Here is a 20,429-nt window from a genome sequence, read left to right as displayed (position 1 = left end):
ATCTCTAAAACTGTCTGTGTGTGCCGGGAAGCTGTCTCAGCCCGGGCACGCACACACACACACACAGACAGCCCTTGAGCCCAATGGCGTTGCGCGCCTGCCTTCAAGCCCACACTGCGAGGGCCAAGATTCCTGTTTGGGTGGGCCAGGCTCATGTTTGGGTGGGCCTGGCCCACCTGCTAGAACCGGGCCTGTGCCTGATGCAAACAGGATTTTCAGGATTACCACTACCCAAAATAATTAATTTTAAATTCATATATCTAATCTGGTTACACTTAAAATCTGGAATTGGTACAACCATCCCCGCTGGAGACACACAGTCTAGATGGACATTTGTCTGACCCAACACCGAGCAGCCGTCATCTGAGGACAACAACTACCACAATTCATACTTAAGGCATACTTATCTTTGCAGGCCACTGCCATAATGAAGGGAAACCCGGGGACTTTAACTTGAGGTGGCTAGATTGGTTAGGAGTGGTGGACCACTCATATAAGAGGAAATTAAAAACACAAATATTCATAGGTAAGCAGCAGACTGCTGTTTCCCAGGTACAGATGGACCAGATGAAAGTAAGGACTAGAGCGAGGAAGAGGACCTGGAAGTAATTATTTATATTTTGATGACAATTTACTAAATGTACTTACAGTATATGTATCTAGGATAAGACATGACTGGCTACCTATGTATCTAATCACCATTATTGTATATTTGGCATAGCTGGATTTATGTGTTTATTTTGCTAAACCCTCAATGCAATTGACTGAATTCAGATCCGTGGTGTTATTTGATCTTTCTCATATCATTGTAAGCATAAATGTTGTCTCACTCGATGAGGCGTCTTAATAAATGCCTCATGGCAGAATTAGTTTCAATCAGCCATACGTTTGCATAACCTCTAGTCTGAGGGTCTGACTAGAATAGTTCCTACAGGGTGCTGAAGAAACTAGAGAATTAATGAAATGATGCACGATTCTCCCAAGATAAGACATTTTTATCTTAACTGATCGACTTTTAAATTGTGTCTTGAAGCTGGCTTGGGGTGAAATTGAATTGAATGGAATGAGTGATTTTCAAGGACGTCTGAACAAATGAAGAATTCATTTTATTCTGAAAGCAAGCGAGAGTTCTGTGATGTTTTTATGTAATTTGCTCTGCCTCAAGTGAACACATTTACCTAATAGACGCATTGTCCAAGAATAAAAGATTCGTTTTAAACAGAAAAAAAACTCAATCTGTTGCAACATTTGACATAAACCCATAATATTATTAATTGCCCTCCACATAGTTACATAAAATGGGATATTATGGGAGGGAGACCCTGCAGCAAGCTGCCCCAGACCCGCTGGTGCTGTCAGTGACTCAGAAGCAATAAGCATGCGATTATTGTGGCTTTTCATAAATATCTTCAGTGTTTATAGAAGGACACATTGACAGCCAGAAAGCACCACCAGTGCTTTAAATGGGCCGGTATTCACCGTTACTGAGTACCGGCACTTCCGAATTTTTTTGCCGTCAGTACCGGCACTTCTCTGTAGCCAGGGAGAGTACCGGTACTCTGATACACGGCAGGGCAGTCTTGGTTTCTCTGCTCCAGTGCAGGGCAGAGGCCGCTCTGCCTCCGAGGAGCTTGCGATTAACTTGGCTGAAGTATCCTTTTACAGAGTTGCTGGTGAAGATTCCAGCAGCGCACATTTCATTGTCCCCAAACTGCAGGGGGGTGAGAGGGTTTGTGTCACGCTGTGATTAACAGGGCAGGGTCTTTAGACAGACCCTGCACTGTCAATCAGGTGCGCAGCGACCATTCGGCAGAAAGTGCCATCATGACTTTCATTTTGTGTTATGAGTTAATCTGTGTTTTTTGACATAAACACATTTCTCATGTGTTTTAATATGTGCTGCAACTAGTACAGAAGTCTCTATGTATGATGTTATTTTGCCCTTAGCCCCGCCCCTAGCCAATCCCACTTGCCACACCTCTATTGTAATGAGTACCTGCACTTATTTTTCCCCATTTAAAGCACTGAGCACCACTGAACAGATAAGAGAAATTAAACATAGTAGAACTTCCTAGACATATAGCGAAGCGTGTTGTTTATAGGTGTCAGGTAGGCGAAACCAACAAGCATTGCTAAGTGGTAGGAACGCGAAAGCAGCAAGCTGGTGAACTTTAATTAAAGCAGTCACACAAGTGATATATTTTATGCGGTTTTCGCGGAGAGTAACAGGCTATTTCCTATCATTGCTGAGTGCAGAGAGGAGTCAAGGTGGAAACCTCGAAGCCTCTGTGGGTCATGTTGTACTTCTCGGCTTCAACAATGGCTCTAAATTGCATTGCACAATGTCCGTGTCTGCATGTATTGTTTCTGCCCTGCTGTTCAGTCATGTACAGTATTTAAGCACTTTCAGAGTTACAAATCAGTGCTCAGAGACATAAGATGAAAAAGTAAACACCAATGATGTGATGATCCAGAAGAACTAATAACATGGAATATGACCTTTTTACAATAGGAGCAAATGTTAGAACCATGTTTATTGCTATACTTATCGAAACAACACGTTTTGTTGTCATATACTCATTTTTCATTGTCTCAAGAGGGAGAGATATTGCATGTTTCTAAATTGTTCTTGCACAAAAGCAGTGGTTTCAATTAGATATTTCACAGAAAAGGTGTCTTAATCATGAAATATACCCCATAAGTTGTGGAAATTCCATATTTCTTCTGAAAAATGTTTTTTGTCAAATGGGAGGGTGCAAGAAATTGGGTTATTTGTTGAGGGGTTTGGAAGCCCCACCTGGGCATCAACCATGCTCCTTGTGAGAGTGAACCACGACAGTCACTAAATTAACCTGTGCTTAACTCTCTGGTAGCTAGGCACAAAGCAGTCAGGCTTACTTCGGAGGCAATGTGTAAAGTATTTCTCTGCAGCACACAAACAGCAATAAAGTGAAAACACCTCACAAGTAAATTCCCAAACCAATAAAAAAAAAATCAGAGGTGAGTTTATGCTTTCGTATAAGGGTGGCCTTCACTGTAGAGGGGGGGGGGGTATTTCATTCTGTCTCCCTTCCTTAGGGTCAACAGAGAATCCCTCCCCTCTGTACGTTTGTGCTCCCACCAACTGACTCCCCAATCTCCCTCAGGTAGGCTATCTCGTAGGCCTCCAACCACTTATCTATGGTGTCCCCAACTGTAAGGCTAAGCACCAGTCTTTAGAAATGTGGACTCTCCTTTCCTCGTGAGACACTTTGGTTTTGCTGTCACCATTGCTGATGGACCCTGAGCTCTGTTTGACTTTCAGCTTCAGCTATTGTTTACTCATCTTGTGGGCCAGCAGAATTTTTCTTTTCTCCGGCCCAGTTTCTTATCTTCTAGGGCCCTGTTGGGTTGTGCCTTCTCACTTGCAATGCCTCTCTATGCCTCAGGCTTCTTTTTTGCAAAGGTAATATGCCTCAGCCTTTCTTTCCTCTGCCTCCATCTTTAGCATGCCCCGCTGCAGCATGAACTCCCTTTCTACCTTCCGGCCCTCAAGCTCCTCCTGGGACTGGTTGCAGGCAGAGGTGCTACTGCCCGCTTCAGATTGGATGGGGTATCCTGCGGGACCACCTCTCTCCTCGGGGACCACATTCGGGGGATTTTCATCCTCACCCTGCTCCTCCTCAACATCCAACTACTCCTCCTCCTTCTGTGCTGTAGCCTGTAACTGTCAGCTCTCCCACCCGGGCTTGAGGTCTTTCTGGAGTTGCTGCTTCATGCTGGAAGCCCCCCTCTTCCTGCAGAATCCTCTGAGCTCAGCCACAATGTAGTTCTCCAGGTTGTTGAGCTCTAGTTAGTTAATACTTTATTCGAATTCAGAATTCATGAAATCATAAAAGCAACAGGTTCATACAAAAGACAAAAGTAGACCACAATAAAATTAGTTTAAATAGGACATACAAAGATTACCTAAAAATTAATTAAACTTTTCCTTTTCCTTAAAATACTTTTTAAAAAGCCCAGCATTATTGACACACAATATTCATCCTGTAAAGAGACTAAAAACAATAAGGCGGGGCGACAGTGTCTCCATGAACCATGTTTTTTTAAAAGTGGCTTGATCCATCTTGTTCTTTCCATCGAGTAAAATTTACAAAAACAAATTACATGCAGGGTTGATTGGGTAGACAGATTATCGCACGGACAATTACAAAGATTTCTCGCCCAATCATTAACTGCGGGAAAGGAGACTAAACGAAAAAAGACGTCAAACCGGAGCCTAGTTAGTAAGAATCGATCAAAGCCCACCTGACACCAGGTTAAATAAGGCTGAATATTATAGGAGATCAGTATACGTTGGTGTTGCAGAACATGATTCTTGTTAAATTCAACGCCTAGTCTAAGTGATTCAACGTGCGACCAACATAGCTCCTTCAGATCCTTTCTTTTTATCCTGCACAATGACTCTGGATGATGATAAAACTCGGGTCTACCTAGATCCCTAGTGAAATTATAAATATACTTCAACCAGGGTATCCTAAGGGCCCTGTCCAAGCCCATACAGTCCTTGAGGATACTTCTGTTTAACGTTAGTTCCGGCGAGGCCCATACTCTATACCATAGCAAGACAGGTTGAATGCTAATCAAGTCACTCACGTAGCGCACACCTAACTCAGCATGACAGTTAAAAACTGGGGAGCTAACAGGGGTTGCCAAAATAAATCTCAGAAATACATTCTCTACCTTTTGTATAGAGGAGGAATTGTATATCCCCCAAATACCTGCCCCATAAGTAGCTGTGCTGATGCACTTGGCTTGATAGATTTTTAACAGAATCGCAGGTGGTCTCTTCCCCAGCTTTTTCGAGAAAGACATAAGTGCAGCAGTGGCTTTCTTAAATGATAATGTCCTGTTTCTGATGGCTGGCCCCCAGGACCCATTTTCCTCAAGGACTATACCCAAGTATGAAAAAATTTTAGTTGGGGCCAGTTCCTCCTTCCCTGCGAACAGGCGGCACACTCTTTTCTTACGACTACCACAGGACATTACAAATGATTTGGATACATTGAGTTTTAGCCCCCTATTATCCATAAAGTTTAAGTAAGTGTCCAAAGCAGTTTGGAGACCTCTTTGAGTCCGGGACATGATCACTGCGTCATCAGCATATAAGAGGGACACAATTTGTTGCTGATTGACCTGAGGGGAGTCGCGTGCTGCAGCAACTAAAACATTTTCTAGATCGTTAGTGTACAGGTTGAACAAGAATGGGGCGAGTACGCACCCTTGTCTCACACCCCTCTTTACATAGAAAGGCTTGGTGCATTCGCCATTGATGCCGAACCTAACTTTCGCCCTGGCGCCTGCGTACAACTGTCTTAAGAAGGAAAGGAGTACTTCATCTACCTTCATGTCGCTCAGGATCTGCCACAGTCTATTGTGCTCTAACTCCATGCGTGCAAGTAGAGCTACAGATGCACTACGTTGGGTGGAATGGAAGTGAATTTGCAAAAAGCTAAATAAGCCAATCAAGAGAATTTAAACAGAGGTTGAATTTGATGGCAGAAAATTTATATAAGAATTTAGTGTTACACAAAATCACTGAGTGGCACTGCGCAAACACAAATTCTGGACCCCACCATTGAACACAAATGTGAGAAATTAGGTTATTGGTTCAGGGGGTGTTAATCCTTCTAAAGCAACAACCACAATCCTTGTTAGGTTGAACCTAAAAAGTCACTAATTTAACCAATGCTTAACCCTCTGGTAGCTTAGCATGAAAACACTCAGGCTCACATACAGGTAATGTGTAAACTATTTATGCATCACACCAATAGTAAGAAAGTGAAAACGCCACACAATGAAAAACCCACACCAATTTAGAAAAATAGATTAAATTTTAATGAATAATTTAGGACCAAATGACAAAAATCTGATTAGTGGAACTGGAGATATGTAATTTTGAAGATTTAAGGTACGTATACCTCCTAAAAGCATAAAGTGCCACTCACAGCTTTCTGGTCATGCTAAACTTGAGGAAAGTCACAAGTTAAAGCTGACCACTATGGAGCGTGGGCCGGATACAGGGGACCAGGTTAGTTTAGCTGAAAAGGTTACCTTCTCAAAGTGTAACACAAAGAGTCCAGTTGGAAATGGAGGAGGCCATGAGGAGGAAAGAGAGTGTCGTGGATGGTTGTTGCTGGAGCGCGAAGTGCAGGTCGGGCGTCCTTGATGCTCGTCGCTGTAGCACAAAGATCCTGTCAGGCGTCGCAGTTGGTCAATGCTGGAACTTCAGGTTGGCAGTCGCCGCAAGCTGTCAATGCTGTAGCGTGAAGTACAGATCTTGCATTGCCGTCGTTGCTGGCAGCCACTATGGCATGAAGAGTCAGGTCCACCATTGCTTCTCACTTGGGGTCGGCGCAATCTATGCAACGTACAGGCCCATTCACAGTCACCAAGAGCCCAAAACTTCAGGAGGAGATTAACTGATGTCAGCCAAGGGCCCAGGACTTGGGAAGGTAGCTTTTGGGGACAAGGAACTCACTCCAGCAGAGGTAAGCAAGCCTTAGCCAGGTCTAGTTGCAGGTCGAGGTATGTCTAGTCCAGTAGGTCAGCTGGGCAGTTTCAGGGAGGGAGCAGAAGAGTTTGGTTGAGGGGCCAATATATATACCTGGTGCAAATCTTGAAGTGGGAGAAACTTCTCAACGTCTTTCCATAGCTGGTTCTGGAATTTCCTTCCTTACCCTACCTGGTACCACTATGACAGGGGTCACGAAGGTGTAGTGTGAAGTTCTTGTTGCTAGGGTTGAAGCAGCTCCTTTAAGTGCAAGTGTGGTAGGTGATAGCTCCACCCCTCTCATGTGGTGGTGATGGCCCATCCTGCCCACACCAGTCTCCTTTGTGATACTGTCTGTGAGGAATACCCAAAGGCCAACTACACAGTCATGCGACCCATGAAACAGGCACCAAATGGTTATAACAGGAATACGACAACTTTCTAAAAGTGGAATTTTCAGAATTGTGACTTAAAATTTGACTTTAACGTTAAATAGGGATTTAGAGTACAATTCATTTGAGATCAAACTTAACATTCCACCCTTCTTCTAATCAAAAGGTTTTGAGTATTAAATGTAACATGGTAACCCAATTTTATTGTGTTTGAAATGTAGGCCTTGCAGTAGTGAGAAAGAAATTTAGGAGTGTTTCACTACCTGGGCATGTAAACCTTAAAGGTACATGATCTACATTTTAAATATACTGCACCCTGCCTTACGGGCTGTTTAGGGCCTACAAGAGTAACAATAAAAAGAAAGATTGAGACCTGGCAAAAGGTTTTTTTTGCCAGTTCAAAATCATAGTTTAAAACTGCACAGAGGCTGAAATGGCAGACCTAAGACATATTTTAAAAGGCTACTTAAGTGGGTGACACAATATTTGCTGCAGGTTCACTAGTAACATTTAATTTACAGGCACTGAGTACATGTATTACCACTTTACTAGAGACTTTGCAAGTAAATTAGGTGTGCCAATGAAGTGTAAGGTAATTGTACCATGGTGTAGGGAGAGAGCAGAAGCACTTTAGCGCTGGTTAGCCATGGTAAAGGGCACTGAGTCTTAAGTCCAGCAACAATGAGGTCAGCAACAATGGAGGATTAAAGACAAAAACTTTGGGTCCTAAAGCCAATAAAAACAAATTCAGTAAAATAGCAGGGTGAAGGCAAAACGTTTGAGGTAAACCCTGTAGAGAGGGTCAGGTACAACAATTTATATATCACATACATTTTTTAACTTGCTAGGCAACAGCAAGCAAGACCATCCACAACTTATAGACCAAAGATCAAATCAGAACAGATTTTTACAAAAAATTAAGAGTTTCACATTGTTGCAATTATGCCATCCCTAGCTCCCTGCTCAGTGAGCTACCAACAAAACGAGGTTAACACAAAAGAGAAGACCAAACTTTCACCATAGACAATCTAATGCTTGAGCTTTCCTCACCCATATCAATTCAATGTACGACACCAACACCCTGCAAACACACTTTTTTGAAATACTATATCAACATCCACATCACATTTAAAACATGCCATCACAAGCCAAAGCCTTCAGCAGCCCAGTACCCTAAAAACCTTGCTGACAATAAATGATCCAACCTCAAACTGAGAAGAAAATGGATGGCAAACAGATCTAAAGATAACCTTAGGATATTGAAGTTCCTACGTACAACACGCAGACAGCTCATCACATCAGCCAAACCAAAGTACTATACCATCACCATCAATGATGTCAACAACAAAATCAGAACAGTTTTGAAGACAATCAACCATTGCATGAACCCCCTGCAAGAAACATCTATTCTCCACTCCACTGAAAACCTCTTTTTCAGTGAAAATATGCAAAAGATACAACAGCATAGTGACAACATCCAACCGTCTTCATCTCTTACACCAACCTCTTCCCGCATGCAACGGGCCGCCTTCAAACCCTATTGCTTGCAGATCTTGCCAACATACTACCTCAAAGTCCCTTACAGAAATAATGCCTTAATGTCATCTTTAATCAAAAATCTCTCTCTGGACACTCTTTCATCTCTACTCACTATTGTCAATGCCTCAGTGACTAAAGGATACTTCCCCAAAGCTTTCAAGACAGGCCAGATCCTTCCACTCAAAGAATACCTTGCTAGCTGCTAACAATTTCGCCAAATCCTTGCCCATCACTCACTTACAATTCATCAGAAGATCATTGAAAAAGCAGTCTAGGTCAAATTTATGATCATATTAATGCTAAATATCTCCTACATGCCTAACAGTCTGGCTTCAGATCACGCTTCATCAAGAAGACTGCTATCTTACACAATGTAGACAATGCCCTCCTAACCACAGATGAAGATTACCCTGCCTTCTGATATATTTGTACCACTCTGCTGCCTTTGATAAGGGTGACCATCCCAATCTCTTACACACCCTGGAGTCTCCAATGGGATTTACCAGCAATGTGCTTCACTGGGTCTCCTCCTACCTTTACAACATGAACCGGTTTGTTCACAGGGGCTTTTTAGTACCTGCAGAGTCCCCTAAGGTTCCGTTCTGTCCCATCATCTTCAAACTCTAAATGCAGCCAGTAGCTACTCTACTCACAGTTAACAGCATCACGATTCAGCAATATGCTGATGATACACACTCTACTTGAATGTCGATTCTGCTCCAGACATCCAGCACTTGGAACATTGCCTACGCATCATTCATGCCTAAATATTCAGTACCTACCTGAAGGTAAACCTAGCCAGGACGGAAGTCCTGGTATTTGACAAAAACAACAAAAAAAGTACAGTCCTGGCTCAATGACATGAACCTTCGTGGCTTTGAACCACAACTTTAGCCAAATGCAATGTCATCTAGATTCACCCTGGACACCAACCTCATCTACAAGGAACATGTGGCCATAAAAAAGGAAACAGCTTGGTACCAGCTCTCTAAAGAAAGTGAAATCATTTTTTCATGAGAGGTACTTAAGAACTGCTGTTCAAGTCCTCGTACTCTTGTATTCATGGACTCACGGACTCCACAATAATACTCCTCTTTTTTTTAATGATCTTTATTGAAGTTTCATAGGATACATGATCTAATGATGGTACATGGTTGACATACATTTCAGCATCACATTATTATCTTTAATGCTGTCAGATCAACAAATCTCCAGCAGAAAACCCTCCATCCCCCCGCTTATGTGAAGTGATCATGACGTTTTGTCAGGTGAAACTTGATTGACAACCTGATAACAAATTCCCCTACCCACTGTGTTAAGAAGGTGGTCCCTAGGAGCATCACCCTGCTGTGCCCTGTGGGAGGGTAACATCCGGAGGCTCCTTAAAATAAGACAGCGCAGTCGCCCATGCTCTCAGGTCGTCCTCTACTATGTCATCCTTACCAACATGTTTCATGCATATTTCTTCTGCAGTAGCCCATTCAAAGACATCCCTGAGCCAGTCTGAGTGTCTCGGAGTATATAATCCTAACCCTTTAATAGCTATGAGGAGTTTTGGCAGCAGCAGACTAGTTAAGACAAACGTTCTGCTGAGTCTTTTAGAGGTGGGTGAGGGGATCAGATCTAGCAGTATCTGCTTCATTGTGAGCTGTATAGTCTACCCAGTGGGTATTGTAACATCCTTCACCACCACTTGCCAATAGGGTGTCAGTGTCATACAGGACCACACCGAATCGATAAAGTGTGCCCCTACATCTCCACATCTTGGACAACTATCCCTATGGGTATTGTATATGGTATGTAGTGTCTTGGGAGAAACGTAGGTTTGGTGCACATAATTGTATTCTAACAACTTGAATCTGGCATTAGAGCTGACCAACTTCACTCCATTGTTTACCTGTTTCCAGTCTTTTACGGTCATAGGGTCCCCCAGTACACCCTCCTTTTTGGTATTGACTCGGAGCTTCATGGTCACGATGTCAGCCCATATGGCCTTGTACATATTAGAAATCAGTCTGCATTTCCCAGCCTTGCCATGTATAGCATTCTCACCAATGTATCGGAGGATTGTGGTGTGCCTGGAAAAGTTGGCCAGAGGTCCCGGACGGTTGCTGAGATCTTTGTATATTGCACATATTGGCCTATTTCTAGTGTGAAGGATTCAGTAGCAGAGTGTTATATATTATAGCCCCATCTCTCCATTTCTGCACTGACATAGATTCAGCTATTTTCAAAATGTGTTGCAGGTACCATAGTTGCATATCCGGGGTGTACTGTGTTTATGTATTACCCATATAACTGCTGCTCCAGATACCTCACATACCTGGCATATTATGTAGGGTGTATCCAGGGGCACCCTTGCATCCCTAATGAACAGGATAGGGAATATCCATACCCCATGTGAGCCTCAAAGGAGTTTCTTTTCCCAATTATCATCTGGATCCAACCAGAGGACCATGTGCTGCAATTGGGCAGCCATTCAATAAAGCTCTAAATGAGGTACTTCGAGCCCTCCCTGGGCCCAGGTCTTTTTAATGGTCGATAGGCTTACCCGTTTCAGCTTGTTACCCCATATAAGCTCCACCACGAGGCTATCTAAGGTTTTAAATAAATATCTAGGGATTGTGTACAGGGTCTCCTGGAGAACACATAGGCATCTAGGGAGTATAATTACTTTACCATAAGCAACCCTACCCATGAGGGAAGGTGGAGCTCATTCCAAAAATGACCTGAGGACCGCAGTCTGGCAATCAATCAATCAATCAATCATATCATTTGTAAAGCGCACTACTTACCCGTGAGGGTCTCAAGGCGCTGGGGGGTGGGGATGTGGAATGCTGCTACTGCTAGAAAAGCCAGGCCTTGAGGAGTCTTCTGAAAAGTCAGCAGGTCTTGGGTCTGTTGTAGGTGGATGGGGAGGGTGTTCCAGGTCTTGGCGGCGAGGTGGGAGAATGATCTGCCGCCAGAGGTCGCTCTTCGGATGTGGGGGACTGTGGCGAGGTCGGCAGAGCGGAGTTGGCAGGTGGGGGTGTAGAAGCTGGGTCGTCTGTTGAGGTACGCTGGCCCGGTGTTGTGGAGTGCCTTGTGTGCGTGTGTGAGGAGCTTGAAGGTTAACCTCCTGTTGACAGGGAGCCAGTGCAGGTCTCTCAGGTGGGGTGTGATGTGGCTGTGGCGAGGGATGTCGAGGATCAGGCGTGCAGAGGCGTTCTGGATGCGTTGAAGCCGTTTCAGGAGGTTTGTTCGAGGCTCCTGTGTAGAGACCCTCCTGAGATTGAGATACAGGAAATTTTGTTCTGTGTGGGCCAATCAGAATCCCAAATACTGCACACCATCTGGTTCCTAGGGTATTCCCACCTGTGGAAGCGCCTCTGGTGGCAAGGTTGCCAATTCCACCAATAAGAATAGTTTGGATTTTGTTGCATTAATGTGAAGTCCTGACACCCTGCCAAACTCTTGTATCACATTCAGCGGTATCGGAATTGAGTACACCGGTTTTCTTTGGTATTTTAAGATGTCGTTGGCATAAATGGAGACCAGATGGGTGTTTGCTCTCACAGTAATCTCCCAGGGTGCAAGTTCCCACGCAGTTTCACCACCATTGGTTCCATTGTGTGTATAAACGAGCAAGGCTCGGGTCCTGTCACTACCTGGCCTGGACCATTGTGAGCACAGAGAGGAACAGTGATAATGAGCACCCCTGCCTTATTCCCCTGTGTAGCATGAAGGCTTGATCACCATCCTCTCGGACCTCACTCTGGAGCGTGGCCCCGTGTACAAAAGTTGGGCCCATTGTATATACTTAGGGGCCAATGCCTGTCTTCCCGAGCACCTGCCACAGGTACTTCCAATCAAATGAATCAAACACTTATTCAATATCCAAAAGAGCTAAGACGTAGGCATTCCGCTGCAACTGTGGGGCACGGTACAAATGCAAGAATTGTGTGAGATTCTGGAGGGCACAATGTTGAGGACTGAAACCGGACTGATCTTTATAGATTAGGCTTGAAAGATGAGGGAGCAGATATGCCACTAGTTTATTACTAAGGAGTTTGACATCCACGTTTAATAATTTAGGTCTGTAGGAGGAAGCCTCCATGGGTCTATGCCAGGTTTATGTACCATTATAAGAAATGCTTCATTCATTGTTAGGGGGAGGGCCCTTTCTGTAGAGCCTCCTGATAAAACTCTAACTGTTTATCGGCCACCTGATCCGCGTACTGGCAGTAAAACTCAGCGGGTAGCCTGTCAATGCCCAGAGTTTTTACCGTTTTCCTATTCCTTATCACCACCAGGATCTCCTCTCGGGTGATGGGTCTATCTAGGCTTCCAAGATCATCGGGATCTAGGGATGGTAGTGGTATTTTGTCTAGGTATTCTCGTATACGATCCATTGAACTCCCTCCTCACACAGCATATGTCGTACTGAGATGGAACTGGAACAACTGGGTGATGGCTCGCTGGGTGCAAACCAGGGACCCCTGAATATTACAGATAGCCAGTATCGGGACCTGTTTGGTCTCCTACATGGACAGTATGGCAAGCATCGCTCCTGTTTTATCACTCTATGCATGTAGCTTTTGTCGATAGGCTGTGTAGATAGGTTTCCCAATTCAGCGCCAGTTGTCTAGTACCACCTTACGGCCCTCCCTCCAGTCTTCCAATCTTTCTGGGTGCATGAGCAGGTCTTTCTTTATGATATCTAACTCCCCTTTGTGTTTTTGGATATCTCTTCCCAGTTGTTTTCAAGCATACCCTTCGGAGCACCACCTTCATTGCCTCCCAATCTAGAGCTCTGGTGCTCGCACTGCCCCAGTTCTCTGCAAAATAGCGCGTCAGAGTCTCCTGAACCATAGCTTCAAAAAGGGGGTCCAACAACGCCTCTACCCTCAACCTCCACAGTGGGATTGTGGTTCGTCTACGCTCTCCAGTAAACTTCATTAGGACTGGGGAGTGGTCTGATATGTATCAGGTTAAGTATGATATCTCCTGAACATCCTGCGCCAGTGTGTAGGAGACTAAACAATAGTCAATCCAGCTGTGGGTTCGCCAGTGGGCATATAGCAGGAATATATTCTCTCCATCCGGTGCTTCTCCCGCCACACATCTAGTAGTTGAGGACCCTGCAGTGTGTCACACAAGGTTTTAGTCATGTTGGGCTAAGTGTGGTGTCTAGGTGGGCATCTATCAAGAGTCTTGTCGAGGACACAGTCGCAGTCACCCACCATTATAGTGTCTGCGCCAAAGTTACCGCACCGCGGCTATGGTCACTGTAGTATAGAAGTCTGGACAGTCAATGTTCAATGCATATACATTAATGAGACAAAGTTGGCGACCGTCCTAGTCACCATGCACAATGGTGTTTCTACCCTTCAGGTCAAAGATATATCCTCCATGGTGAACGGGAACCCCAGAGCCACACTGACACTCCTTAATGTCATCTTACATGCTACTGCACATCTCATTCAGGGTCTGCAGAAATATCATCACATCACCCCTGTCTTGTGGTACTCCATCGGCTGCACTTGCTAGTCCGCACCTTCTTCAAAACCAGTTGCATCATTTACAAAGTCATCATGACCAGCACAGTGGCGTAACGAAACAGGAGGGGTCCCCCCTGCACAGTACAGGGAAGGCCCCCCTCCGGACTTCTTCAGGAGCTGCCAGGGTAGAGTGTTGATTGGTCGCTGCGGGGGCCTTTGTTACACCCCTGGACCAGCACCCTTCTTATCGTACAGAAAAACTCATCTTCTATGGGGGTTCTCAGCTTATCTGCACCAGGACAACATTAGACTGCAGAAGTGTAAAACAAGAGAAGACAAAGCAGTGGGTCTTTTCCATCTATGCTCCCAGGATCTGGAATAACTTCCCGGTATCCATCAGAACCTCCCTAAATAATGCTCAAATTTAGTAAAGAGTTGAATGCTCATCTCTTTAAAGAACACTACATCACAATGCACTAAACATTCACAAAGCAGGTAATCCTGCTATCGCTTGGTAATTTTATGCTTATCTTTTACCCTATACAGTTCTCTCCTGCCATTTGGCTAGGTTTGCACTATAGAATTACCAAATATACATAAACATACTTATAGTCCTGACTGAACCTTCGTCAGGCAAGTTCATCAAATGTGACCTTTGATACAAAACATATCACTAGGTTTTGGCTAGGAACATATAAGAAAGCCATATAAGAAATACTATGGTATATATCATTGTTAGCCCTGAATAAAATGACAGACTCAATTCTCAGCACTGAATCAGCAGTGACATAATGCCACAGATCATTACTGTACGGCTAAGTGATCAAATAATGACAATACATTATTTAGAATTTCAAAATATACCAAAGTGTTTTAATGCATCACAAGTCACTTCATAATTGGATGCAATATAACATGAATATTTTTCCACTTGTGTTCGATCTATCACAAAATCTCTAGTGTAATCACTCCAATAATGAACAGGTGGGCATTGATCACAGTGCATTATAGCCGATGGCTTTAAGAACTGATTGGGACAACCAGCTTGTGGAATCCAACCTCCGCGGTATTACAGTTAGCCTGAAATTGTGCCTTGGTCTTGGTCAGCTGCAAACGGTGACGTCAGATTGAGGTTTTACTTTTTTGCCACTTTTTACCCTAAAATGTAAAAAAACAAATCTTATCCTCTGGTCAACTAATTTGATTGATTTTTATTGTTTTTATTTTTTAATTATTTTAGTACTGTCACATACTTTACACACTTTTCCTAAGATAAGACTGTGTGCTCTATGCAATAGCTTACCATGGGCTGAGCTCAGGTTTAAATTACTGAGACTGTGTTTAAACAGGAAGGATTTTGGAACTCATATCCTGCCCAACTAATGACCAATTATCTTTCAGGAAGACATAAGAAATGGACATACATTCATTACACTGCTATTGTTAAGTCCTATAAATACGTCGGCAGTGGTACTATTTTAATAGATCTACCATCTATAGTTAGCTTTTCAAAGCGGTTTTATGAAGGTACTAACATATCTAAGTGAAGTTAGGTGCCATAATCTGAATGCTACACATAGAAAATAAAATCAGTTTATTCAAATGTTTTCAAAGTTATATTCTTCAGCTACCTATGTGTGTGTAGTAAACATGTATAAAGTAGCTCCTGCTGCAGCATCTATATCAGGCTGTCTTATGCCATAAGTGACACTTCAGGGCTGACCTAAAAATAAGGTCTGGATACAAGTTATGGGCGGAATGGGACCTTACCTATGTCCCGTAATCAGGTTCACCTCAGTAATTGTTTAATCTGCCATTTTCAGTTCAATGTAATGCAGAAAATGCAGAAATGTATGTATGTTTCCTGCAAAGCATTTTTCTCTCATAAATATGCAGAATTGGTCTCTCATTTCACAAATAAAATCCCCAAAGGTTTTGCAGTCTTATATGAGTACATCTTACTTTCCACTGTCCTGGATTAGCCAACATAATATAACTATTATTTAAGGCAGCAGCAGGAAAAACTGGTCTCAGATTATTCTGTATTGTTTCTTCTGCCATTTGTGTCCTCTGGTTGTGTGTGCTGGATTAAAGGTAAAGGACTTGGGTATTATTACATTATTTTATATACAGTAGAGAATCTGGGAATGTTAAAATCATATTTGATCTTTTGGCAGTGTTTAATTATTCAACTGATTGGTGAAGCTCCTGGGTCAAAATAATGTTGGCCAATATGTACTGTCACATTTACCCACAGACACATAATGGGTAAACCCTTTCATACATCATCCCCCTTTCCTCACAAGTTAGAATAGCAGGTCAACTGTCAAACACTCCTGGCTTCAAACATTCAATGCAAGGTGTTGTGGCAAGTAATTATGAAAAGAGTGCTGCCATGATGCACATGGGATAGTGGTGAAAACATGATACAAGAACTTCCACATATCAACACAATTCATAGATGCAAGGTGTCTCGTTGTTATGTGGGACATTTTGAGCTAATCCTGGCTTTTTTCCCAACTGCAGCTTTCTGCTTGGGGTTTTGAGCCCATAGCTACATTGTTAACGGCAAAATATAAAGTCCCAGAATACAATAATATGTCTGTTAAAACATCAGGACTGACAAAGTGAGGTATTTGCCAGGGTGACACTTGTCAGCTATGAATGTCCACACAACAGCAGCACCCTTCTTAATGTAGTCAGGCAGAGTGCAGAAGAGTGGTGTTGAGCATGCTTGAAGCAGCAAGTTTCAGAGCTACAAAATTTTACAAGGTACTGTGCTGTTGGTAGAGTTGAGCACCCCTGTAATCAATCAATCAATCAATCAATCAGAAGGCTTGTTTAGTGCGCTACTCACCCGTTAGGGTCTCAAGGCACTGGGGGGTGAGGGGGGTAGGCGGCTACGAAATCAGTTGAAGAGCCAGGTCTTGAGGTCTTTCGTGTACGTGTAGAGGGTCGGGTGTGTCTGATGTTCACAGGGAGCTCGTTCCACATCTTGGCTGCGATGTAGGAGAAAGCTCTCCCGCCGGTTCTGTATCTGCGGATGCGGGGGCCTCTGCCATGGCGAGGTCGGCGGAGCGGAGGTTCCTCTTGGGTACGTGGAAGGATAATCTCTTGTTGAGGTATTTGGATCTGATGTTGTGTAGGGATTTGTAGGCGTGGGTGAGGAGTTTGAAGGTGACCCTCTTCTCGACGGGGAGCCAGTGGAGGCCTCGTAGGTGTTGGGTCATGTGCTCACGGCACGGTGTCCTGGGGACGAGTCTGGCTGCGGCATTCTGGATGGTCTGCAGTCTAAGCAGAAGGGTTTTGTTGATTCCGGCGTAGAGGGCGTTGCCGTTGTCTAGCCTGCTGGTGATGAGTGCGTGGGTGACGGTCCTTCTGCAGTCAGGGGGGATCCACTTGAAAGTCTTACGCAGGATGCGAAGGCAGTTGAAGCTGGTGGAGGCGACTGCGTTGATCTGGCGGTCCGTGGTGAAGGAGAAGTTGGGAATGATGCCGAGGTTCATAGCGTGGTCTGTAGGGGTGGGTGGGCTCCCGAGGGCAGAGGGCCACCAGGTGTTGTCCCAGGCGGAGGTGCAGGGACCGAGGATGAGGACCTCGGTCTTCTCTGAGTTTAGCTTCAGGCAGCTGTCCTTCATCCAGGCTGCCACGTTCTTCATGCCTTCCTGGAAACAGAGTCTGGTGTCTTCGGGATTCTTCGTGAGCGAGAGGATGAGCTGGGTGTCATCGGCGTAGGATACGATGCTGAGCCCATGCTGTCTGACGATGGGGGCGAGGGGGGCCATGTAGATGTTGAAGAGCATGGGGCTGAGTGAAGATCCCTGGGGTACTCCGCAGTTGATTTCCGTTGGTTCGGAGAGGAAGGGGGGGAGAGTCGGATTCTCTGGGTTCGGCCAGAGAGGAAGGATTGGATCCCGCCGAGTGCGGCTCCTTGAATTCCTGCATCGTGTAATGTCATATCATTCACCAAAGAGTAGGTGAGTGACCTCCAACTGTGTCCATGAATGTGTTTGTTAAAGCATTTGAATTTAGCACTCTTGCTTTTTAAATCCATTAATAGTTCTGTAAAAAAGATAGAGTGCTGACAGAGTGAGTGTGTGAGAGATGATGAGATGTAAGAGAGGGTAATGAGACGTGAGTGGGAGTGCAATACACAGACTTTCAATGCTTAAAATAGGGTAACATAACTTCGCAGGACATACTGCCAATGGGAAGACACTGCATACCTGCATTACTTCTCCTTTAAATTAAATATGTGTTTTATAACAATCACTGCAAGAAATAATGTTTTTTAATCACTGGAAAACTGAGTCTTGGTTTATTTTTGGGATAAGGGATTTAAATAAACACTAATAAGCATAGAGTTGTAATGGTTAGGAAAGCAGTGAGAACATCGAATTGAAATCCACAAAAATAAACATTTAAAACAGGACATTTTATGTATTACTAAACTATATATTTTTAAAACAATTGTTTATCTTTCGACACAAACTCTTTTTTTCATGTTTTGCTGAAGCCTATCTTATACTGTATAGAATACAAATCTTAAAATAATGGCTCACATATTCATAGTGCTTTTGTCACAGGCTGGGACCACGTAGAAATATAAATACACAAGTCACTATACCCACTGTGTCAACCACGATTCAATGCTGTGACTTGCTGGTGAGACACACACACACAGACACTTGCAGAGAACACATTAACCAACTGAGGTTTCATAATGTAAAAGAGTGCATTTCCCCTTAACTAGTTTAGCTCGAATTTATTTTGCATTAAAGGTTGCATGAATTATTTTATATGTAGGTACCTGAAAAGTGAAAGGCCAGCATAATAGTTACATAATATTGTGTTCTCCTTAGCCATGGCTGCAAATCCTGTGATACTGGGAAATCACTGTCACTGGTTGCCTAAAAATGTGTACTGTTATCTGGTGCTCTTTTAAAGCGCTCTGATGCCCTTGCGCTATATAAAACGGGTGGAAATGTATTAAACAAATCGTGTGACAAAGAGAAAGGCCTCCACCGTCATTTATTTCTTTGATGAAAACTTTCAGACTGAGAGTAAGTGGGCAGCACTCAAGCGCGGCTTCATCGTGTTACACTCACCCTGTTTGCCGAGAGTTAACGGGGTCGGAGGGCTCATGACTCGCGTGTTAGTCATCGTGTTTTTCACCAGACAGATGTAGCTGCCGACATCGGATGCCTGTGCCTTGGAGATGTAAAGATTGCCCGTCTCCTGGGAAATGAAGCGCCGGCTATCTTCCGCCACAAAGGAAGGGAACTGGTTAAACACCCAGCTGTAGGTGATCTCTGAAACCAAAAGAAGAATGAATTCCATGAGTAAACATTCAGATTTCTCAATGCAAATATCAGTGTCCCATAAGGTCCCCATACACTCCCAATGACCTAATGCAACTGCGTAACTCCTTTCAGTATGCACGAGGAAAACACTTTCTTCGGCCGCCACCATAGGAGATATGCATGTTACTTTTCTTATTTTCAAATATTGACACATATATATTAGGTGCATTGACTTGATACTACAGAAAATGAGTACAGTTGCACTTCTCCGGTAACGCCACGAGGGCCCATGAGAAAGGCTGCAGAGGGTCCCATAAAAAGGGGATTAGAGTGGACGCAGTGTCTGGCTTCAGCCATCTTGGAGGGTGCACAGAAAAAAGGTGCTCTTTCTAGTGCCCCCTACAGAACACACAAAGGTCGAGATTTACTACAAACATGAGCTGACACAAAGTCACACAGAGTGGAGAAAATCAACACATTGGTAGTTACTATCCAGTGGCACAAGCTATATTGTGCTGCAACTGTGCCTTTTCTCAGCACAAAAGTCTTCTGTGCTGCTTTGCATCACTTTGGTTAATGGAGCATTATCGTGCAAACATCCATAGTTGTTGACACAAAGCTCGATTTACTAAGGTAGTCAGACAGGTCTTTGCATCAAAAACGTCTTGAAGCAGGCAATAATGAGGTGAAATGTTTTAATTTCTCAAAAGCGAACGGATTGCATGTCTGCTGAAGTCTACAGCACACATCCAGTGTGTGGTGACACTTCCATATAAGGAGAGCAGGGTTATGGGTCGGACTGGCTCCAAGCGCCACGCTCGGCAAAGTCATCATAAGAAGGCATGTTTAACTAGCAACAAAACATCTTGTAAATTAAAGAAATCTCACATGTTGTTCGAAGCATGTCAAGCAAAAATGCTTTAAGACTCTGCAGTCTGCACAAAAACAAACATTGGTGCATTTCATTTGCTGTCAAAAAACAGCAGCAAGTGTCTCACATTGCTAACAGGATTTTGCATGCTTGGATATTCAACCCCATTCTTATAATCTCCAAATTGAAACTATAGGTACCAGATGCCAAAGGCGCCCTACATGAAGGGTCCACTGACAGACTCTCAGCTGTACACACTAGCATTTGTCACCCTGAGTGGGACGGGTATGCCCTGACGTGAGTCCTGTGCTC

General features: G+C 43.9%; 1 protein-coding gene across 4 annotated transcripts in view; it reads right to left on the bottom strand.

Annotated features, from left to right (window-relative positions):
• CNTN5 (contactin 5) overlaps positions 1-20,429 on the bottom strand; it is a 3,369,946-nt gene that overhangs the window by 833,597 nt on the left and 2,515,920 nt on the right. For all 4 annotated transcript variants that reach the window (XM_085621430.1, XM_085621433.1, XM_085621431.1 and 1 more), the window contains one exon: positions 19,052-19,255. In XM_085621430.1, the coding sequence (XP_085477556.1) occupies positions 19,052-19,255 (204 nt within the window). The remainder of the gene's footprint in view (positions 1-19,051; positions 19,256-20,429) is intronic.

This window comes from Triturus cristatus, chromosome 8 (genome assembly GCF_964204655.1).
Source record: "Triturus cristatus chromosome 8, aTriCri1.1, whole genome shotgun sequence".
In the NCBI taxonomy this organism is placed as follows: Eukaryota; Metazoa; Chordata; class Amphibia; order Caudata; family Salamandridae; genus Triturus; species Triturus cristatus.
This window is presented reverse-complemented; position numbering and strand designations above follow the sequence as displayed.